This window comes from Pseudochaenichthys georgianus, chromosome 17, assembly GCF_902827115.2.
Source record: "Pseudochaenichthys georgianus chromosome 17, fPseGeo1.2, whole genome shotgun sequence".
NCBI classification, from domain to species: Eukaryota; Metazoa; Chordata; class Actinopteri; order Perciformes; family Channichthyidae; genus Pseudochaenichthys; species Pseudochaenichthys georgianus.
Window position 1 is genome coordinate 9,250,465 of NC_047519.1, and position 18,466 is coordinate 9,268,930.

The following is an 18,466-nucleotide window of genomic DNA, read 5'->3' on the forward strand; positions in this document are numbered from 1 at the left end:
ACTAATCCAAAAGATATTGACCTGAACAATTCCAATGTATCTATTTGTATTATGATTGCTTACGAGTCATTTGACACATTTCCGAGTGGCAATTGACAAGTTTAGTTAATGTTGCCAACAAAAAGAGTTTTTTTTAGGTCAAACATAAAATAGGCGGTGCTTTGACCTAGATAAAGGACATTTAGCAGGTGCTGCAAGAATGATATAACACAGTTTAATCTGTTCTTGAGTCAAATGTTCAACAAAAGTACATTCAATTCATTTTACTCTGGGAAGGTAGCAGTTATCTGTTTGTTTTTGCATAGCAAAGATTCTGACGTAAAATACAGACATGACATGAGATTCTTTTAGTGCTCTTATGACTGTTGCATTGCTTTTATTAGATCAGGTCCTGGGCTAGGTTACGAATAACGCTGAAAGTTCCGAGGTCGAAGCCACAGATGCTCACTAAACCTCTGTCCTCTGTGTCTGTGATGGCGTGTCCGATGGAGGTCAGCCCACACATCACCATCTTGGAATTGGCTCCTGATTGCTGTTGAGTTTTTTAGTCATCCTTTTTGCAACAAGCATGGCTATGTTTTCCCTTATTTTAAAGCCAATATAGGCTGAAAATGTAAAATCTATATGTTATAAAATCAATATCTATAAAGGGGGCTGCAGTATCTGTCATACAGGTAAAGGGGCCCCATCATGCTCATTTTCGCTTCAGCACCTCTTTTCACTGTCTGTCTCAAAAGAGCGCCCAGTCTGCTCTGATTGCTTAGCTGGCCGGCTCTGTTGCCATTGCTCAACCGCTTATGTGGCTTTCACACCAGCGCTTTTCAGTTTCTAGCTCCAAGCGGGAGCTTTTCTGGTTCAGCTCCGGTTTCCCTTTTCAGCTCCCGCTCTGTTCACACCGCCCACTGGCGCCCCAGAGCTGCGTCATGACGTCACCGTTTACATCGCTGATTTGCCCCCCAACGGCAGCCATTACGGCGCTCACAACAACAACAACAACAACAACAACAACTGCGTCGGGTCGATGATCGTGTTGCTTTTAATCACACGAAGCCAGAATAAATTGAATAACGACTTCTCCAACCTTATACTTTGCTCCAGAGTGCCGTGGTTCATTGTTTATTAATGTGTTTCTGCAGCATTTACCGACCGCTGCAGTGCTGGCTGCTCGTCCACTGAGTTTATTCTCCCGTTAGCTCCCGGTTAGCTCACACTGCAGCGGCCGCTCTAAAGTATTCACTGTCCGACTCACACAAGCAGCTGATGCATATCCCCAGTTCCCCTTAGCCTAAGTGAATGTGTGTCAGTCTGAATTGACACTGTTTGGCATCACAACGCTGTTATGAAAGTTTCTCTGGTATAAAACGGGTGATGTTGGCATAGCAACCGAAGCTAAACTGACTACTTGCATCCAATAGCTGCAATAATACAAAACAACACGTCTGCCTCTCCACAATGATCGATAACAGTGAACGGATGGTCAAAGTAAGGCACAAATAAACAGAATCACACGAAGCCTGGTTAGTGTTGCCTGACTTTATAAAGTGTGTTTATAGGCACTACTGCTTGTAGGCAGGCATAACAGTCGACCCATGTTCAGGGGAGGTGGGTTTAGTTTCCTGCACGCCTCGACGAGAGAGACGTAAGCGACGTCGCCTCTTAGCTCCAAAGCTCTTGCCTCTGGACCGACAATTTTTTGGAGCTGGAAATGAAGCGGATTCCGGAGCTAAGAGCCGGCGCCGCTGCGGTGTGAACAGGAAAACCCGGCGCTTTTCAGGCTCTAGCTCCGAGCCGGAGCTGAAAAGGCGCTGGTGTGAAAGGGGCATTAGAGATGTCCCGCCCCTTGGGCTATCACACAATGGGTGTTTCTCAATCTTGAGTAAAGCTGCTCCAGAGCCACTATTTCAAGCATACTATGTCATCGAGTGCCGCCGAAGGACTGTTCCAATGTCCAGCATACTTGGAATTCTACCGAGCCCGGTGTACTTCGTTTGGAGAAATTTCGAGGCTGCTCCGCGGTCTTAAAATCCCCACAATGCTTTGCGCACGGACCAATTTCCCCAAATCTGGAGAAGGGTCTAGCTGCGGCCGCGGCCAGTACACGGCGGTACACGATGGTACACGACACGCCCACCTGACACGACACTAGCTGCGGCCGAGGACAGTGGAGGTTGAACCAAGCCCCCAGGAGTGCGCCGGAGTCTTGTGGCCAAACGGCGGTACTACACTTCCGTTGTGGTCTCTAACTCGTTGGATAATTTTTTTTAAACTAAATAAACTACCCAGTATGAACGTTCCCGGGTAGCAGTTCTCTTCCCTCCCTTAAATCTAACCCTCCCCTTCCCCCCATCCTAACCCTAACCACTCCCTACCTTTTTACCTAATCCTAATCTTCCTTCCTCCCTCCTAAACCTAAACCCCAAAACCTCTCCTACTGTAAGAAATTAAAATCAATGTTTATACTACTATGATGTAAATCTCGTCAATTCGCTTTTAACGGTGGTGCCTCTCAGCCACCGTAGTGTCGTGTCAGGTGGGCGTGTCGTGTACCATCGTGTACCGCCCTGGTACCGCCGTGTACTGGCCGCGGCCGCAGCTAGACCATATTGCAAATCTGTGGCGGAAAATGTAAGGCGGGGCCTCTCATATGACGCACACCTGCACACTTGCTAACCTGTTCCACTCTTTGTTTTCCGAATGCCAGGAAGGATTCTTGCCTCGCTTCTGAAGCAAGTGACTCGGAAGACATGTGCTACCAAGCAAGCATACTCGCGATTGAGAAACACCCAATGTGTGTTGGAGCGCTATCCAATAGAAGCGCAAGTGTTACATTATGAGATGTCACTATGTTACGGAAGTAAACAAAGTAGTCCAAATGAGGTGTTTCAGGCAGGGAGGAGTGACATAAACTGTTCAATGTCAAGTTATTCTGGAAATTGATAACAAAATAAACCTGATCCCATCAGCCTGATTGAGTCTGGGCCCCTCAATATGAAGTGAATATGAATATAAATTGTCCTGCTGTTATTGTAGTTTTCTAAAACAATTGTTATCAAAGAGGAATTTATTCAATTAAATGCTAGCTTGCCCCCAAATATAAATGAGTACATGTACGTGTCTGTGCTTCTTCAGAGACGGCACTGGGCTGGCAGTGAACGTCCACACAGGGTTGTTGGTCAGGATGATGAACACGTCTGCAGCTTTCCCGCTCTCTGTGGCCCAGGAGATGGGCAGGGTGCAGTCCGTGCTCCCCCCCGGGATCTGCAACACACAGAGAGGCAGAAAGGTCAGAAACAGACCACAATAACAAGGAATGTTCAGTGTAGTCAATAATAAAACTATTCTTGTGTCCTACTAGAGTGACTGAAAGATCATTTGTGACAGAATGCAGCTAGTAATTACAGATGGTTATAAAATGCCGTTATTCCTCAATTATACTGAACAGCGTTTCTGAAAAAAATCGGTTCTGGTCAACGTGTTTCGGAATAATTCAATGTCCCATACAAATGGGAGAGATTCTGATCAACTATTATCTGTTTTTATTATTAAGTGTTAGAAAAATATCACTCGTCACCGGGCTGAGCTTCAATATCAGGATACATGTATTTATTATCCTTGCAAGAATGGAAGTAGTCATCACATACATTTGGTACAACTAGTTCCTGAACAGTGCCCTTCACATGCTTATAGGGTGTTACAGTCACAAGATGCAGAATACCGGTTCAAAGCAGTATATAATGTTTAGTTTTAGATTGGCTAAGACCAACGTCAGAAATGATCATGCTTGTCACATGTCTATCTCCATAGAGGCTGAATCATCATGTTAATAGCTATCATATGCCTAAAACAGTCCTGATGCTCTTCTAGGTAATCATACATCCTGTCATGATGTACACAGCTACATTTGGGCCTTTGTTATCACGTGTACGTGATATTGAAAGAGTTCATTCAGCATTTTCCCAACATTAAGCTTAAAAGCTCATTTTAGGAAGGCTATATGAAGAATGACATCATGAAGATGTATATTTAATTGAAAAGTGGTCCCCTCATCAGACTTGTGCATAGTGCAAATAAATTAAAAAATATTATGCAAAGATTTCACTGTAATCACTTATGAGACAGATAGTTGAGAAATGCAAACCTCCATAATCGCTTGTGTTACTAGGAAATTGTTTTTTAACAAACATAATGACTGGATAGATTTTAATTTTCCAGACTTCAGCAGATTTTCCCAGTCGGTAAATACCGCCTAAATGAAATACTGGTTTAGAGGACCTGTTCTCATGTCTTTTCTTTGATGCAGTGCCCTTCCTTAACCAGTTCAAATGTTGCTTGTGCGATAGTCATATCAGCAGAGATGGAGCAGGGAACAGGAACGCCTTCAGAGTAGGCCAGCACATGTGTCTGCCTCTGTCCTCGCAAAAACCTGAGCCACAAACATCAGAAGGAAAAGCATGACGTCACTACTGCAGATACAACAAACATCATTGTGATGGCATGTCTTTCAGCTAATAACTCCCAGAGGGACCAAGATAGACATGACATAGACATAGACATACTTTATTGTCATTTCAACAAGACACAGAGTGTACTATTAAAACGACATTTTGTTGTACTGGCTTACAGGAACAGGACAATATAAAAACTTGCTAAAATTGTACATATAAATAAATAATAGTGACGTGGTGTTGATAACATTAAAGATAAAGTGTGCGTTTAAAATATAAAGACTTACTATACATATAAATAAAATAGACATACTATATAACAAATATGTGCTATTTACACAGCGTAATGTAATCTTTATGTTATAAGATAATTGACAGTTGAAGGAATCTATAGTCTGTGTTAAATATAGACTATATATAAAACATTTTTTAAAGCCATTATAGATAACTGATATTCAGCTGCTTATCATGGCCGATACGGAGACAACATTTTTGTATTTTTATTGTTTATTACTATCTCTGACCTAACCAAATCTAACTGGCATCACTATTACTATCACTTTATCTTGACCAAAGTCATTGCGATTCACCTCATTATCAAGGCGATCATTTACAAACTTGCTTAAATATGGTACAAAAACATACTTGATCCCTTAGTTTTAATGCATATAAAGGGTGAATAACTGTGGCAGATGCAGTGGCAACAGTGTTGTGAGTCTGTTCTTTCTTACATGATCTTTCCTGTATCTATTTTTTATTTAAGCTTAATTCTTCAAGCTATATAGCTTTTTTTTAATATATATTCACGATTATTCTGATAAGGATTTAACATGATACATCAGATCAGTGATCTGCCTTAAAATCCAAAATCTCATCCCTAGTGTAGATGTAGCACTTGTTAAGCTAACAAAAGCAATTTGGCCTCATATTATAGGCCGATAATTTAACAGCTAAACTTATTATCGGAATAAATTATTTATAGATATTGCAATAGGAGCTGGATGATTATTTGCTGTGGTCACGTGGTTCTGTTTAAACTCAGCTGGTTTAGTGTGTGAGAGCCTGAGCAGGTCCTGGTGTGTCCATCCCTCTCTCTGTGTTTACATTTGGTCACAGCTGCTGCCAGACTCATGGCATCTTTTACATTACATTACATTGTATTTAGCTGACGCTTTTATCCAAAGCGACTTACAATAAGTGCGTTCAACCAACACAATACAAACTTGAAGAAAACAGAATCATATAAGTACATCAGGCTTCATAGAGCAAAAATATTTCAAGTGCTACTCAACTGGCTTTAGATAAGCCAGCCCTTTATTAGTATATAAGTGCTTTGTTAATAGTTCTATCGCTCGAAGTGGAGTCGAAAGAGATGAGTTTTCAGTCTGCGCCGGAAGGTGTGTAAGCTATCTGCTGTCCTGATGTCAATGGGGAGCTCATTCCACCATCTTGGAGCCAGGATAGCAAACCCACATGTTTTTGCTGATGGGAACTTGAGTCCCCCCGTTTGGTTGATGCAGAGCGGAGTGCACGTGCTGGGGTGTACGGTTTAACCATGTCCTGGATGTAGGAAGGGCCAGATCCATTCGCAGCATGGTACGCAAGTACGAGTGTCTTGAAGTGGATTCTAGCAGTTACCGGAAGCCAGTGGAGGGAGCGGAGGAGCGGCGTAGTGTGGGAACATTTAGGAAGGTTGAAGACCAGACGAGCCGCTGCATTCTGGATGAGCTGCAGAGGTCGGATGGCACATGCAGGTAGACCAGCCAGGAGGGAGCTGCAGTAGTCTAGGCGTGATATGACGAGAGCCTGGACCAGAACATGCGTCGCTTTCTGGGTCAGCTGGGGACGCATCCTCCTGATGTTGTAAAGCGTGTATCTGCAGCAGCGGGTTGTAGCAGCGATGTTTGCAGCGAAGGACAGGTTGTTATCTAGGATCACACCCAGATTCCTTGCAGTCTGAGTCGGGGAAACAATAGAGGTGCCAATGTTGATTGTCAGGTCAAGAGTGGGACAATCTTTTCCCGGAAGGAAAAGCAGTTCAGTCTTGTCAAGGTTGAGCTTGAGGTGGTGAGCAGACATCCACTGAGAGATGTCAGCTAGACAAGCAGAGATGCGTGCATCTTGCTCATTGTACCAGTCAGACACTGCTTTCCTCAGGGCGCGTCCCCAAATATCACACTTCATACCCTCTCTCAATTCCTTCTTCTGCTGGATGAAAGAAAACAGGTGTGCGGGGTCCCGACAGACCTCCTTCAGGGCTTTGAAAGCCACCTGCCTGGTCTTCAGCTCTGATTGCTGGGAGCACAAAGCCAGAGCGAACAAGGACGGGTCGAGTGTGCCCCTGCTGAGAGAACTTTTTGATCTCCTCCACCACCTCAGCGCCTCGGCCCTCCTGCAGCATGGAGACCAGGGCTCCGGCGTGTTCCATGCTGACGCGCCCCTCCTCTGGCAGTGTGTACGTCTCCCTCCGAGCCATAGCACAGGAAGCGGCACAGTTTGGCCTTATCGCTCACCTCCCATTGACAGACACCGCCTGTTGAGTTCAGGGGGTGGTTGCTCGATGAAGATATCGTACTTCCCGATGGCTCCATTAAAACACTAGAGAAGGCCTGAAACAGAAGGGGACGAATGAAGGGAATTTTATTCACACTTATGGCGCATTTCCACTGCAGCGGGTAGCCCGAGCTGTGCGGGGCCCGTTTTTGGTTGCGTTTCCACTTGGACCTAGTACCGGCTAGCGGGTACTAATTCACAGTTTTTCTGGCCCCATAAAGTCGTGGTTCTAGGGCCAGGAAAAACCAGGCCACGGTGGCTGGCTGATACATTTTCCTTAACCATCAAAATAATCAGTTAACTTGTGCCAACTAGAGTTCAGCTTATTAGAGTTATTTCTACCTTTGTCTGATGTTTTTTGATGACATTTTTGATGGTATTTGAAATAAAATCGCATAAAACAATGGTTAATAATAAATATACTTATGATCTGTGTTTAAAAATAAATGAAATGAAAATATGTTTCCATCTGATTATTGCAGACAACCTTTATGACCTAAATCTCTTGAAATATTGAAATTTTGAGTGTAAGTTTTCCAAGTCACCACTGGGTGGCAGTAGGACATCAACGAGACACCAATGAAGACTCACATCCATATCTCAGTTTATACATTTGTTTTAATGAAATAACAAAAAAATAAAGTCTGTAATATTTCAATGTGTCATACAAATTGGCAAAACCATTCACATTTCCATAAACAGTGTCTAACCAGCACCATTTCAAAATACACAACAGTCCTGCAGTCATGTGCATTGTATTTGTTTAGCACCATATGGAGAGGTGCAGTTATGGTGTATTTGTGTAGGCTGTCCCTGAAGTTAGCATTAAAAGGGCTGCCCTCTGCAAAAAAGTCAATGATATTTCTCCATTGGATTTTGGAATATCCATAAAATAAAATCTGTGGCAAACACATGTTATGATAGGCAATTTACACGTTTTGTTCAGCAGGATTATCTCCACATAGATTACCTTTCAACATCACCACTTTGATGATTGTTGAAAGGTAACATAATCGCCACAAATGAAAAGCTAACATACAAACTACATCATGGTCGAATGGCTGCACTTCAAAACCGCTAAGCTAAAGTGAGCTATTAGTAGTGATGACCTTTAGTAGGTTACTTTAGCCAGCACTTGTTGGCATCAACCATTTTGTATGATACATGAAAGCTTTAGGCATTCACCTGTGTGGAATTAACAGACTGTATTTTATGTTGTAGAACAAAACGTAAAGGTCTGTTTTTTTAGATGAGGGACCTCGCAAGGGTAAATTGTTAACTCATTTCCTGGTTTTCAGGACTAATTCCTGCACCTGTTAAGGTTTACATTTAAGAAGCCCTACACGCTTTACTTTAGCCTTCGGTTTTGTGCACCAGGTGGCACCTGCAATCCAATCCAACTTTATTTATATAGCACTTTAAAAACCTTCAGACCAAAGTGCTGTACAGAGAGATAAGCTCACACAACATAATATAAATACAAGATACAAACACAAAACAAACCAGAATAAACGTAATAATTAAAAAATAAATAACAGGCATATAATAAAAACAATAGACCACTGAACGCAAATAAAAGCAACACTCTACAATGCATTGCAATGGCAATGCATTGTAGAGTGTTGCTTTTATTGCACAGACACAGCTCTCCAATTGTAAGGTGACATTATGAGGAAGGGAGAAGTGTCTGCACAGTATCAGTGAACACAGCTCCTGAGCCTGTGTCTGACTCTTTGAACATGCTTGAAGTCAGGAGATAGAGCTCACACTGCATGCTGATGGCTTTAGAATCAGGCTGCATCAGATCTCTGCTTCTCCTTATCTCCAAGGCCTTTCTGTGCTTCCCATGGCCTCTCTGCTTAGAAGCCGCATCAAACAGGACTTTGTATTGTTCCGATTCAATAAAGCGGGGGAAGGAGTCATTCTCCATCAGGCTGTAGATGTTCCTCTGCGCCACAACAAAACATGACAGAGATGCTTGCCGGACACTCTGCCTGATGATCTCTCTTGTGTAGAAGTCTAAGTTCACCTGCAAACAAATGTAACATAAACACAACTTGAATAACTGAAACATGCTGATTCAATGTAAAATGTTGCAATCAACAGCTGCACCTGCATAACTATTGTTGGAAAGGAACTATTTCAAATCTTGGTTACTGTGGTTGATGTACAGTAAATGATACAAGTCAGAGTTTTTTTTAGGACTTTCAATACTTGATTATTTTTCTAGTAAATGCCACTTCTCGTCATCTGTGCAATAAATACATTTACTATTAATGTGAAAACTAATGATGTATGTATAGTTTGTATTTTGTTGGTCGAACGCACTTATTGTAAGTCGCTTTGGATAAAAGCGTCAGCTAAATGCAATGTAATGTAATATCTCTTGTCCCATGCTTAGTTTAGATGTTGGGCCAGTAATCATCTATATGTTGGGAGGGTTAACCCTAACCCTAACGGATGATGCTGGTCTCCGGTCGGGCTCGGCCGGTCGACGGGTTCCTTCAGACCACACCTCAAAACAGGGAGGGTTCGTGATGAAAGGGACTAAGAGGGTCACATGTACCCATTCACTAACCCACTCTGATCCCTCCCGTGGCCCGTCTCCTGGGCTCCCATTGCCCGGCCAGCCCTCTCCGGGTCTCAGCTCACCTCTAGAACTTGGTTCTGGCTCCAGCTGCTCCTCCCACTGGGAACCAGAATCCCTTTATTCTCCTGACTTTTTAGATCACATTCCCCCAGAATCCCCTCAGCCTATAACCAGTCATAAACATACCAGAATTGGTCAAAACACTTTTTTTTTAAATCTCACATTTGCCCATATGTCGAATAACACACACACACCCATCCACTAGATCAGGGGTGCCCAACCTTTTTTGAACCGAGAGCTACTTTTAAAGTTGCCAGTCTGCCGAGATCTCCCAGTCCAAATAGAGAGGCGTAGCCATTACTGACAGCCTACTACCAGGTAAATACACACTTCTACTTGTATAAAACTGACCTTTGTACGATTAATACTTCATAAAATACTGCAGATCCTTTATCTCACCTCTTTCTTATCTACACACATACAAGTATTTAACTTAAGTTACACAACAGTGTTGTTGATACAGAGTTGGAGTTTATTCACATGTCACATACGTAATGTTTTCAAAAAACATTGAACAGTGCTGCCACATATGACACGGGAAAAAAAGAAAATACACTGAACCCTTTCTTTGCCATTATATAAAAATAGTGTTGATCTGAAGCTACACAGGAATCTGCTGCCAAGGTGCAATAAAAAAGACAAAATTAATAGAATCAAACCCTTTTTTTTTTGCATTTTAGTAGAGTATAAAAAGAAATGCCTTTAAAATAGGATGCAAGCAACACTAGTTTCTTAACCTGAACTGATAATAGACTATAATCAATTTAAGTTTGCATTCTTATACCATTTTGTACAATAAGTATAATGAATAAGTTCAAACAAACAAAAACTTACAGCTGATTAATAACGGTATCTAACTTGAGTTTTTATTATATCAAAAACCTGTTGAAATGCTACTGTTATTTTTACTGTCCCCAAAAAGCGTGTCCAGGAATGCTTCTTTCACAACTTCGCCGTCTTTGAAAGACTTCATGTGTTTCGCAAGAACGTGACTGACACGATAAGATGCTATGGTAGCAGCCTTGCTCTTGTTGTTGGGCCTGGTGAAAATGGACTGCTGTGCATTTAGCTGTCCTCTCAGGCCCCTCACCTTTTGGAGCGTGGGGCAGAATTAGGAGGGAATTCCGTCTCGTAGCGTTTGTGCACTGTTTTGAAATGCCACTCCTAAATGACCCTTCTTCGATAAAGCCACACTCGCATTGCAGATGAGACAGATGGACTTTGAATTGGAATATATAAAAAAATAATCATCCTCCCACTCGGAGTGAAAATTATATATATTATATATTCATAATTGCGGTCTTGTGTGTGTGCGGACTGTCACTCCTGTTGACACCATGGATGTATAATAAGAACTGGATACAGCGTGGGAGGTGGGGCCTCATTAATTCCTATGAGAGTTGCTCATTAGAGCATGATGATAAAATGGCCCAATTTTTGAGAGAGCGAAACATTACAGATTACCCGGCATGTGCGCTCATAGCGCATGCGCAACTTTAACCAAAATGCTCGTTCACATCAAGCACGTCAATTTGCGTACACCTAACAGCACCGCACGTTCATGACAGCATGGTAATGATTTGTTATTATGATGGATTTGATATTAACGAGGCGGCTAGCTAGTCATTATGCTAATGTACACATCAATCGTTATGTACTTATATTACGCTGTAACAGGATCTAGTGATATCCAAGCAACAGAGCTTCATTTAGCATGAAAGAATGATTGATCTGTATATATATATATACTTACAGTGGCGGTTCTAGACCAATTTGACTGGGGGGGGCACTGGGGGGCCAGTTATTTTCTGAGGGGGGCACAATAAATGCAGGACGAAAAAGAGAACTAGACAGTATGAAGTAATTGCGCATAAGAAAACAATGCAATACAGTTATTGGTATTTGTTTCAGTACACTTATTTATTTCAGATAGATCTTATAGTTATTACTGTTAGCTTCAGCTTAAGTTATAGTGCAATGTTTGCACTAACACCATATTTATATAAAAATAAAGGCAATGAACAGTTACATCTCTACTTTACATAAGGGTGTCTGCACAATCTAACATTACAGCAACAAAATCCTGCGGTTTTTGGCAAACCGAGTACCTGAAAATAGACATTTAAAAAAAACAAAAAACTAAAACTTTTCATTGTTAGGGGGGCCACAGGGGGGTCAGAGGTCAGCCCCCCCCTATAACCGCCCCTGGATACTTATAATGATAAGTAATATTAACTTTATTTAATACAACATTTACGTTACAAGATTTAATCATACAACCCATGTAGTATGATAATGAATTATAGCAAACATGTGCAATATCCATTATTACAGCTCCGTGGGATGGCAGTAAGACGATATGGGTCCGTTGTTATTGTGCATCCATGGGTAAAGATAAACGCAACTCACATTGGTTTCTCAAACAGCATCTCTGTAAACTATGTTTATTGTATTCACTGAATTTCACTCTCTGCCTTTAACGGCTCGTTGTAGCTCCAATAGCTCCAGCCCCCACCCTTCCCGTGAGCACAGTGTGCTCTGATTGGTTGGGACACGTAACATGAACGTGCCGGGCGGCGCGGCCCCGTGGGTTAGATGCGCGTTCATAATGCAGAGGGAAATAACTCTCAGAATAACGTAATTAGCACATTATTACAACTTGAGGAACGAATGTTTTTAATAAGGGCTATACAAGTGTTCATACTGGGTAGTTTATTTAGTTTAAAAAAAATTATCCAACGATTTACAGACCACTCTTTCCCCATGTAAGTCAATGGGAAAAAGTGTTTCCGGGCCTAGCAATCAAACGGAAGTGTAGTACCGCCGTTTGGCCAGCACGAATATTTTCATCTGAGTCCGGCGCACTTCCTGGGGGCTTGGTTGACACGGACAACGTCAGCGAACTAGTGCACTGCCCACCAGCCACGCCCCGACACATGGGGACACGCCAGCCAATCACAAAGCTTTGATGCGTTCAAGTGCATTATTCTGGCACAGGAAGATTATGTTATAGGACATTAACGATAAAACTGAATATTGTTGTTCTATTTTTAGACACATCTCGCGATCGACTGGTTGGGCACCCCTGCTCTAGATGGTGACAGGAGACCCTAATTCTGACTTAACCGTAAGGGGAGTCTTGGAGGAATCTACACAAAAGTACTTTTTTGAAAGTTAACGGACTAAATTGACAATTTTAATTTCAAACAGAAACATATTTTTTTATTCCAGTATGAAAAGATAACCTAGGTCTTGTAGATCCTGGCCTATTTTTGGAACTTTCATTCACACATTGTTCATCTGACTTTTTGGAACTTTCATTCACACATTGTTCATCCGACAAGGGTCAACTTTAGTGCAGAAAATTGAGACCTTAACAAATCTCCAAACGGGTGATCTTTAAAATGTAGATGTAGACTATATACTGCCAAGTTAACAAAGACTAATAATTATTCTGTCATTGGTTTCAAGGTGTCTATTATTACCAATTACTTACCAATTCATCAATATATTGAGGGACATCTATAAGCAAATTTGAATATATAGCCAACCAATATTCACATATACTTACTGCCATGGTTTGAGCATATTCAGTCACCTAATAGAGTTTGTTTTCACCTGTTTTGGAGACTCATCCCTGATGAACTCTTCATAGATTCTTGCTGCTCTGCGTGTTTGCTCTTCTGGACGCTTAGAGGTTTTGAACTCGTGACAGGCGAGCCAGAAGTCCAGGTTTTCCTCACAGAACTCTGACTTCAGAAAGTCCCGAAATACTTTTTGTCCGCCTTTTTTACACAAGGGAACAACACTTAATTATAAAGAAGTTTCTGAACAGAAACCAAGCGTGATATTAGTTTTGTGTTGCTTGAAAGTGGATGAAAATTACATTTCTGGGCAACACATCCTCACTCCCAGGTCGGCCTATGTTGACGTTATGTCAAGTCCCCTGCCGGCTTTTTCCAACGCAAGGGGGGGGGCCTTAGCGTCCATTTTCAACGAGAGGGGGGGGCCTTAGCGTCCATTTTCAACGCAAGGGGGGGGGGCCTTAGCGTCCATTTTCAGCTTTCCGGGATGTCCATGTGCTTCTATGGACGCTCATGGAAGCACGGCATTCGTTTGTGTCAACTGCCCTTAAAGGCAATGAAGACACTACACTACCCAGAATCCCCAGCTATCGTTTGGACTACACCATGTGCTCTGTTTAACAAACCCCGTGATAGTCCTCAAGCTCTGTGATTGGAGAGTGTGCTCCGAGGGTTACCGAGCCTCGAACAGCACTTGAAATGGGATGGAACCACGGCAGACTGTTCAAAACTGGATTTGAACGGGTCCACCGCGTCCCCCCCCCCTCCCCCACCCCGTCCCCAGAACTACACATGCTGGCTATTCTGTTTCGCAACATGTTCTCTATGGCACGTCTCTACTGGGAGTTGTAGTTTTAAAAGACGTTTTCGTATTTCCCATAATAAGAAGTTGCCAGTATTAAACTGTGTACATCCCTGGAGGTTTAGGGGACAGGAAACACTCACATTTAAAACATATAATTAATAAATGGGTGAAAATTGCTGGTGCCCATAATGGGCAGTATTAATATATATACCCACACGCCAGCTAAGGTCAGAAGAGCTTTATTTAACAGCTGGTCTTATGTGTGTGACCCCTGTGATAACATTACATTACATTAATTGATAAGCCTGAAACATGCACTTGTCAAGGTTCATAGGCACATTTTGCAAATATGGCAGTAGCCATCGATCAGCTTAAGATAAGATATACTTTATTGATCCCAAGTTGGAACATTTGCGTTACATCAGCATGTGTAACAGTTAAATCTGCAGTGGTGTTTATTTGAAAATCATTTAGTATAATCACACAAATTCTGTGTTTTATATTTAACAATTCTGTGTTCTTTATTTATTGATTGTTCAATACCTGACAAGGCCGGAGATGAAATATCTGCATACATCTTATAAGAGCATAATACATTATGTATAATATCAGTTAAAATAAGTACTTCAACATAGTTAACATTGCTGGAGGTATGCACAAATATTGATAGATGTCTTGTAATGCACTATTGAGGAACCTGCGACCCAAGTTTTTCATTCAGTGCAGAACTACACCATAGTTGTGTAGGCCTATATGATCTGTCAATGAACCTTAGAAAATCTTGAAATCTTGAACGGGATGTGCAAAATAGTCATTATATACAGTCTTTAATTAACTATTAGTAGAGAATAACGAGTAATGAATATACTTTATAGGGATCCTATTAATATCTAATAATAAAAATAATGAAATTCAATAACATGCTTTAACCACCAGGTGTCTCTTTATATCATCTGTGCACCTTTATGGTGTAAATACAGCCTATCTACCAATTGGATCAAATATAAAAGTGAGCCGAATTAGTGTTGATACTGCAAGGAGACGTATTGTGTGAAAAGAAATGTAAGATGTTGTTTAATGGCTGATATATTTATGATCCACGTCACGTTTTCAGTTCCTCATGTTTGTCTTCTCATCAGGGCTCTATAAATACAGAACTACGGCAGATATGTAATATTTAATGCAGCCGAACCGTGTATTACAATGCCGTTATGTGATGACTTTCAAAGAGAAAAGCAAGCACACTCGGAATAAGGTATTATTTTATTTTCTTTAAACGTTTTCGGTCTGTTTCCGGTATTTGTTAATGACGATGTGCTGTGAGATGTGAGACTGGAATTGCACAGGGGGAAATAACGTATCTTTAGATGCGGATTTTGTTAAACTAATATGTTTAGGCTGTGGACCAACACTATACATTGACGGGGAAGGGGGTAGCAATAAAGATAACACCATTAAACAGTTACACAACATAACAGAAATAATATCGATAGCAGCGTCCCTAGCAACCACCTTGGTAACAATGAAAACGTTGGACGCAATTTCCTGAAGTAATCTTCGTAATAACTAGCAAACTAAAGATCATGTACATCCACTGCACACATAATCTGAAATAACAACTCATATTTCTCGCATCAAATGACATCAAAACGCATTTTAATAGCCAAACTAACTTTAAAATAGGCATTTTACACCCAGAATAAAACGAAGTTCGGCCATGTTTTCTTTTTCTGCAGGGAGAAATTATAGCTGGGGATTCTGGGTAGTGTAGTGTCTTCTGCCATCATTTACTCCGAAAAAAGATTTGTTTCTCCGAATCGAAGGGGAAAAATACAAAAGCATTGCACACAATTTAAACCAATCAATGTTGTGTAATTAACAAGGATAATCTGGTGTTTTTTAGTCGATGAGTAGTGCAGATATCACTGTAAAATCAATCGTCAGTAAGGGGAATATTTACTTCCGGGTGTACAATTCTCCGCTATCCAATGAGAATGGACGCTCACATTGCCTTTAAGGGCAGTCGACACAAACGAATGCCGTGCTTCCATGAGCGTCCATAGAAGCACATGGACATCCCGGAAAGCTGAAAATGGACGCTAAGGCCCCCCCCCTTGCGTTGAAAATGGACGCTAAGGCCCCCCCCCTTGCGTTGAAAATGGACGCTAAGGCCCCCCCCCTTGCGTTGAAAATGGACGCTAAGGCCCCCCCCCTTGCGTTGGAAAAAGCCGGCAGGGGACTTGACATAACGTCAACATAGGCCGACCTGGGAGTGAGGATGTGTTGTTCTGGGAAAGAATGGTCTCGAGAGATTCTCCCGGTGGGCTCGTTTCATTTGTTTCTTGTCTGCAGAGGGAAGACAAGAAGTTTTCTGTGATTTGTCAAAACATTAGTCAGCACAATATTATTATAAAGTAAATTAAAACAACACCTGTTGAATTTCCGCCATGGTAATGGACTCAGGACGAAGTTCTGGATTTTGGATTTCCCGGGGTTATGTCTACAAGAGAGGATAACAGAAAAAAGTCTGAGAATTGTTTTTATGGTAGACCGTCTATTACCTTATTCTGTATTCTATATATACACTGCGGTCTATACTCAGAGACCACTATATTTTGAAAAACTCATGAAATCAATCTACCATCATAACATATTAAGGCTTGCCAACAGCAAATCATTTGTCAAATAAGATTACAGAGTCAAAAGATTTAATAAGGTTAGCCTGGAAAATTATTTTAGCAACCATTAATCCTAAAAATGAATACAGAGTTTAATCCAAGATCAATGGATGCTAAAGGGTCTTGATAATGTTGTCTTCAGGGATGGTAATTTTAAAGGTCCCCTATTTTACTGTTTTTCATCAATATATTATAGGTCTCAGTTATATAGAAAACATGTCTCTGAAGTGTTTGGCTCCAAATACAAAACAGATCATTGTAGCATCCCACACACCTTGGTTGGTGATTGGCTAATGTTTACACAAGCCAAAAACGATATGACATCATAAAGGGGCCGCAATCTGATCAGCTCATTTTCAGACAGGTTTTATATCGATGGATCAGGATAAAAAGAGAGGGAATCTTCTTTCCTGAAACGTTCAGAATCTCTTTACATAGATGGGACACATATGTATGGATAAAAGACAAGAAAAGTGGATTTTGCATAATAGGTGACCTTTAAGTTAAACGTCTGTTTCCTTGTATCTTTAAATATGTCCTTGTTGTTTCAAATGTCGCTGCTATGATGCAAGAAACATTTCAGACTTGATGTGACAATAAAGTATTATCGCACTGTACCGTACCGCGTATCGTAACAACAACACACACATCATTTACTCACATTCTCTTTGTGTCCTGGAGGTCCAAAGATGTTGCTCGCTTCATATTGAAATTGAACTGCACTACCATATGATCATTTGAAGGTGTCTCTCAGCGTTCATGATGCAGCTGAATTAGAAATATGTTTCCCTATAGTCTCTCGCCTCTTCTTACTGAGTGATATCCGAATGGTATATCAGTGAGCTTCAGCTCTTTCTTCCACCTCTGTTGACATACAGCCTGATTGTTACATTATGAGAAGGAGCCCCATGAATTCTGCAAGTGTGTCAAACCTTGTGCTCTTCCCTAATGTTTAGTGATAGAACAGAATGCTGCTGTGTTTCATGACCCCCGTCACATTCTCCACAGTTAAATGCATTACATTCCCCTCCGTTATTTAGCTCACTCTACAAGTCTGGGCTATTCTTAGTCACAGGTCGAGTGGTCATGAGTTTGCTGTTTTCAAAGCAGTTACTTATGTGTCTTTCTTTCATAGCCTCAGGGTAACCTCCCCTCCCCCCCTTGTTGCTTCTTCCCACAGTTCTCAATTTAGGCTTCGTAAAATGCTATTGATTTTGTGATGCTACATTACAATTAAAGAAATACCTCAGCCACAAAATGATCCTTTGTAAATATATTACTCATGCTGTGTTACCTTGAAGTCTTGAAGATTAAAATGAGATGTTTTCAAGAATCCACAGTGAACGAAGAATTAACAAAATGCAAAAGTCTTGATGAATGGAAGTACATGGGGCTACATTTAATAACAGCAACATTTTATCAAAACATGGATTTTACCGTCACAAAAGAAACGACTACACTACTTTCCAAAAAATCTGTATTAAATAGGATGTTTGATACAGTTTTGATGTAAACCCGGCCCCCATTTACTTCTATTGATCCAAACATCTCTCAATTTGTTGGAGTTTTTGTTCACCATGGAGGCCTGCAAAGAAAGTACATTTCTAGAATTCATGGTAACATGGGGAGAGACATTTTAATACAAATTGTCATTTTGTGGGTGTATTATTCCTTTAAGTGTAATTTTGAAGTTTATTTCCTTTTAACATTCTCAATCTTTCCAAAAGAATGATATGCCTCTGTAAGGAATC

General features: G+C 41.2%; 2 protein-coding genes across 2 annotated transcripts; both read right to left on the bottom strand.

Annotated features, from left to right (window-relative positions):
- Nucleotides 1-379: 379 nt before the first annotated feature.
- ro60 (Ro60, Y RNA binding protein) lies at nt 380-7,290 on the bottom strand. The gene is given in 8 exon segments (XM_034104258.2): nt 380-532; nt 3,112-3,260; nt 4,311-4,423; nt 5,484-5,542; nt 5,545-5,582; nt 6,548-6,780; nt 6,782-6,892; nt 6,894-7,290. Coding segments are annotated over 8 exon segments (999 nt in total). The 5' UTR covers nt 7,037-7,290.
- A 1,374-nt stretch (nt 7,291-8,664) lies between these two features.
- LOC117462171 (regulator of G-protein signaling 21-like) lies at nt 8,665-17,420 on the bottom strand. Its single transcript, XM_034104259.1, has 5 exons — nt 17,377-17,420; nt 16,469-16,537; nt 16,304-16,383; nt 13,267-13,433; nt 8,665-9,027 (listed from the first exon to the last, which is right to left on the bottom strand). The coding sequence occupies exons 1-5, from the start codon at nt 17,418-17,420 to the stop codon at nt 8,665-8,667; spliced, it is 723 nt and encodes a 240-aa protein (XP_033960150.1).
- Nucleotides 17,421-18,466: the final 1,046 nt, after the last annotated feature.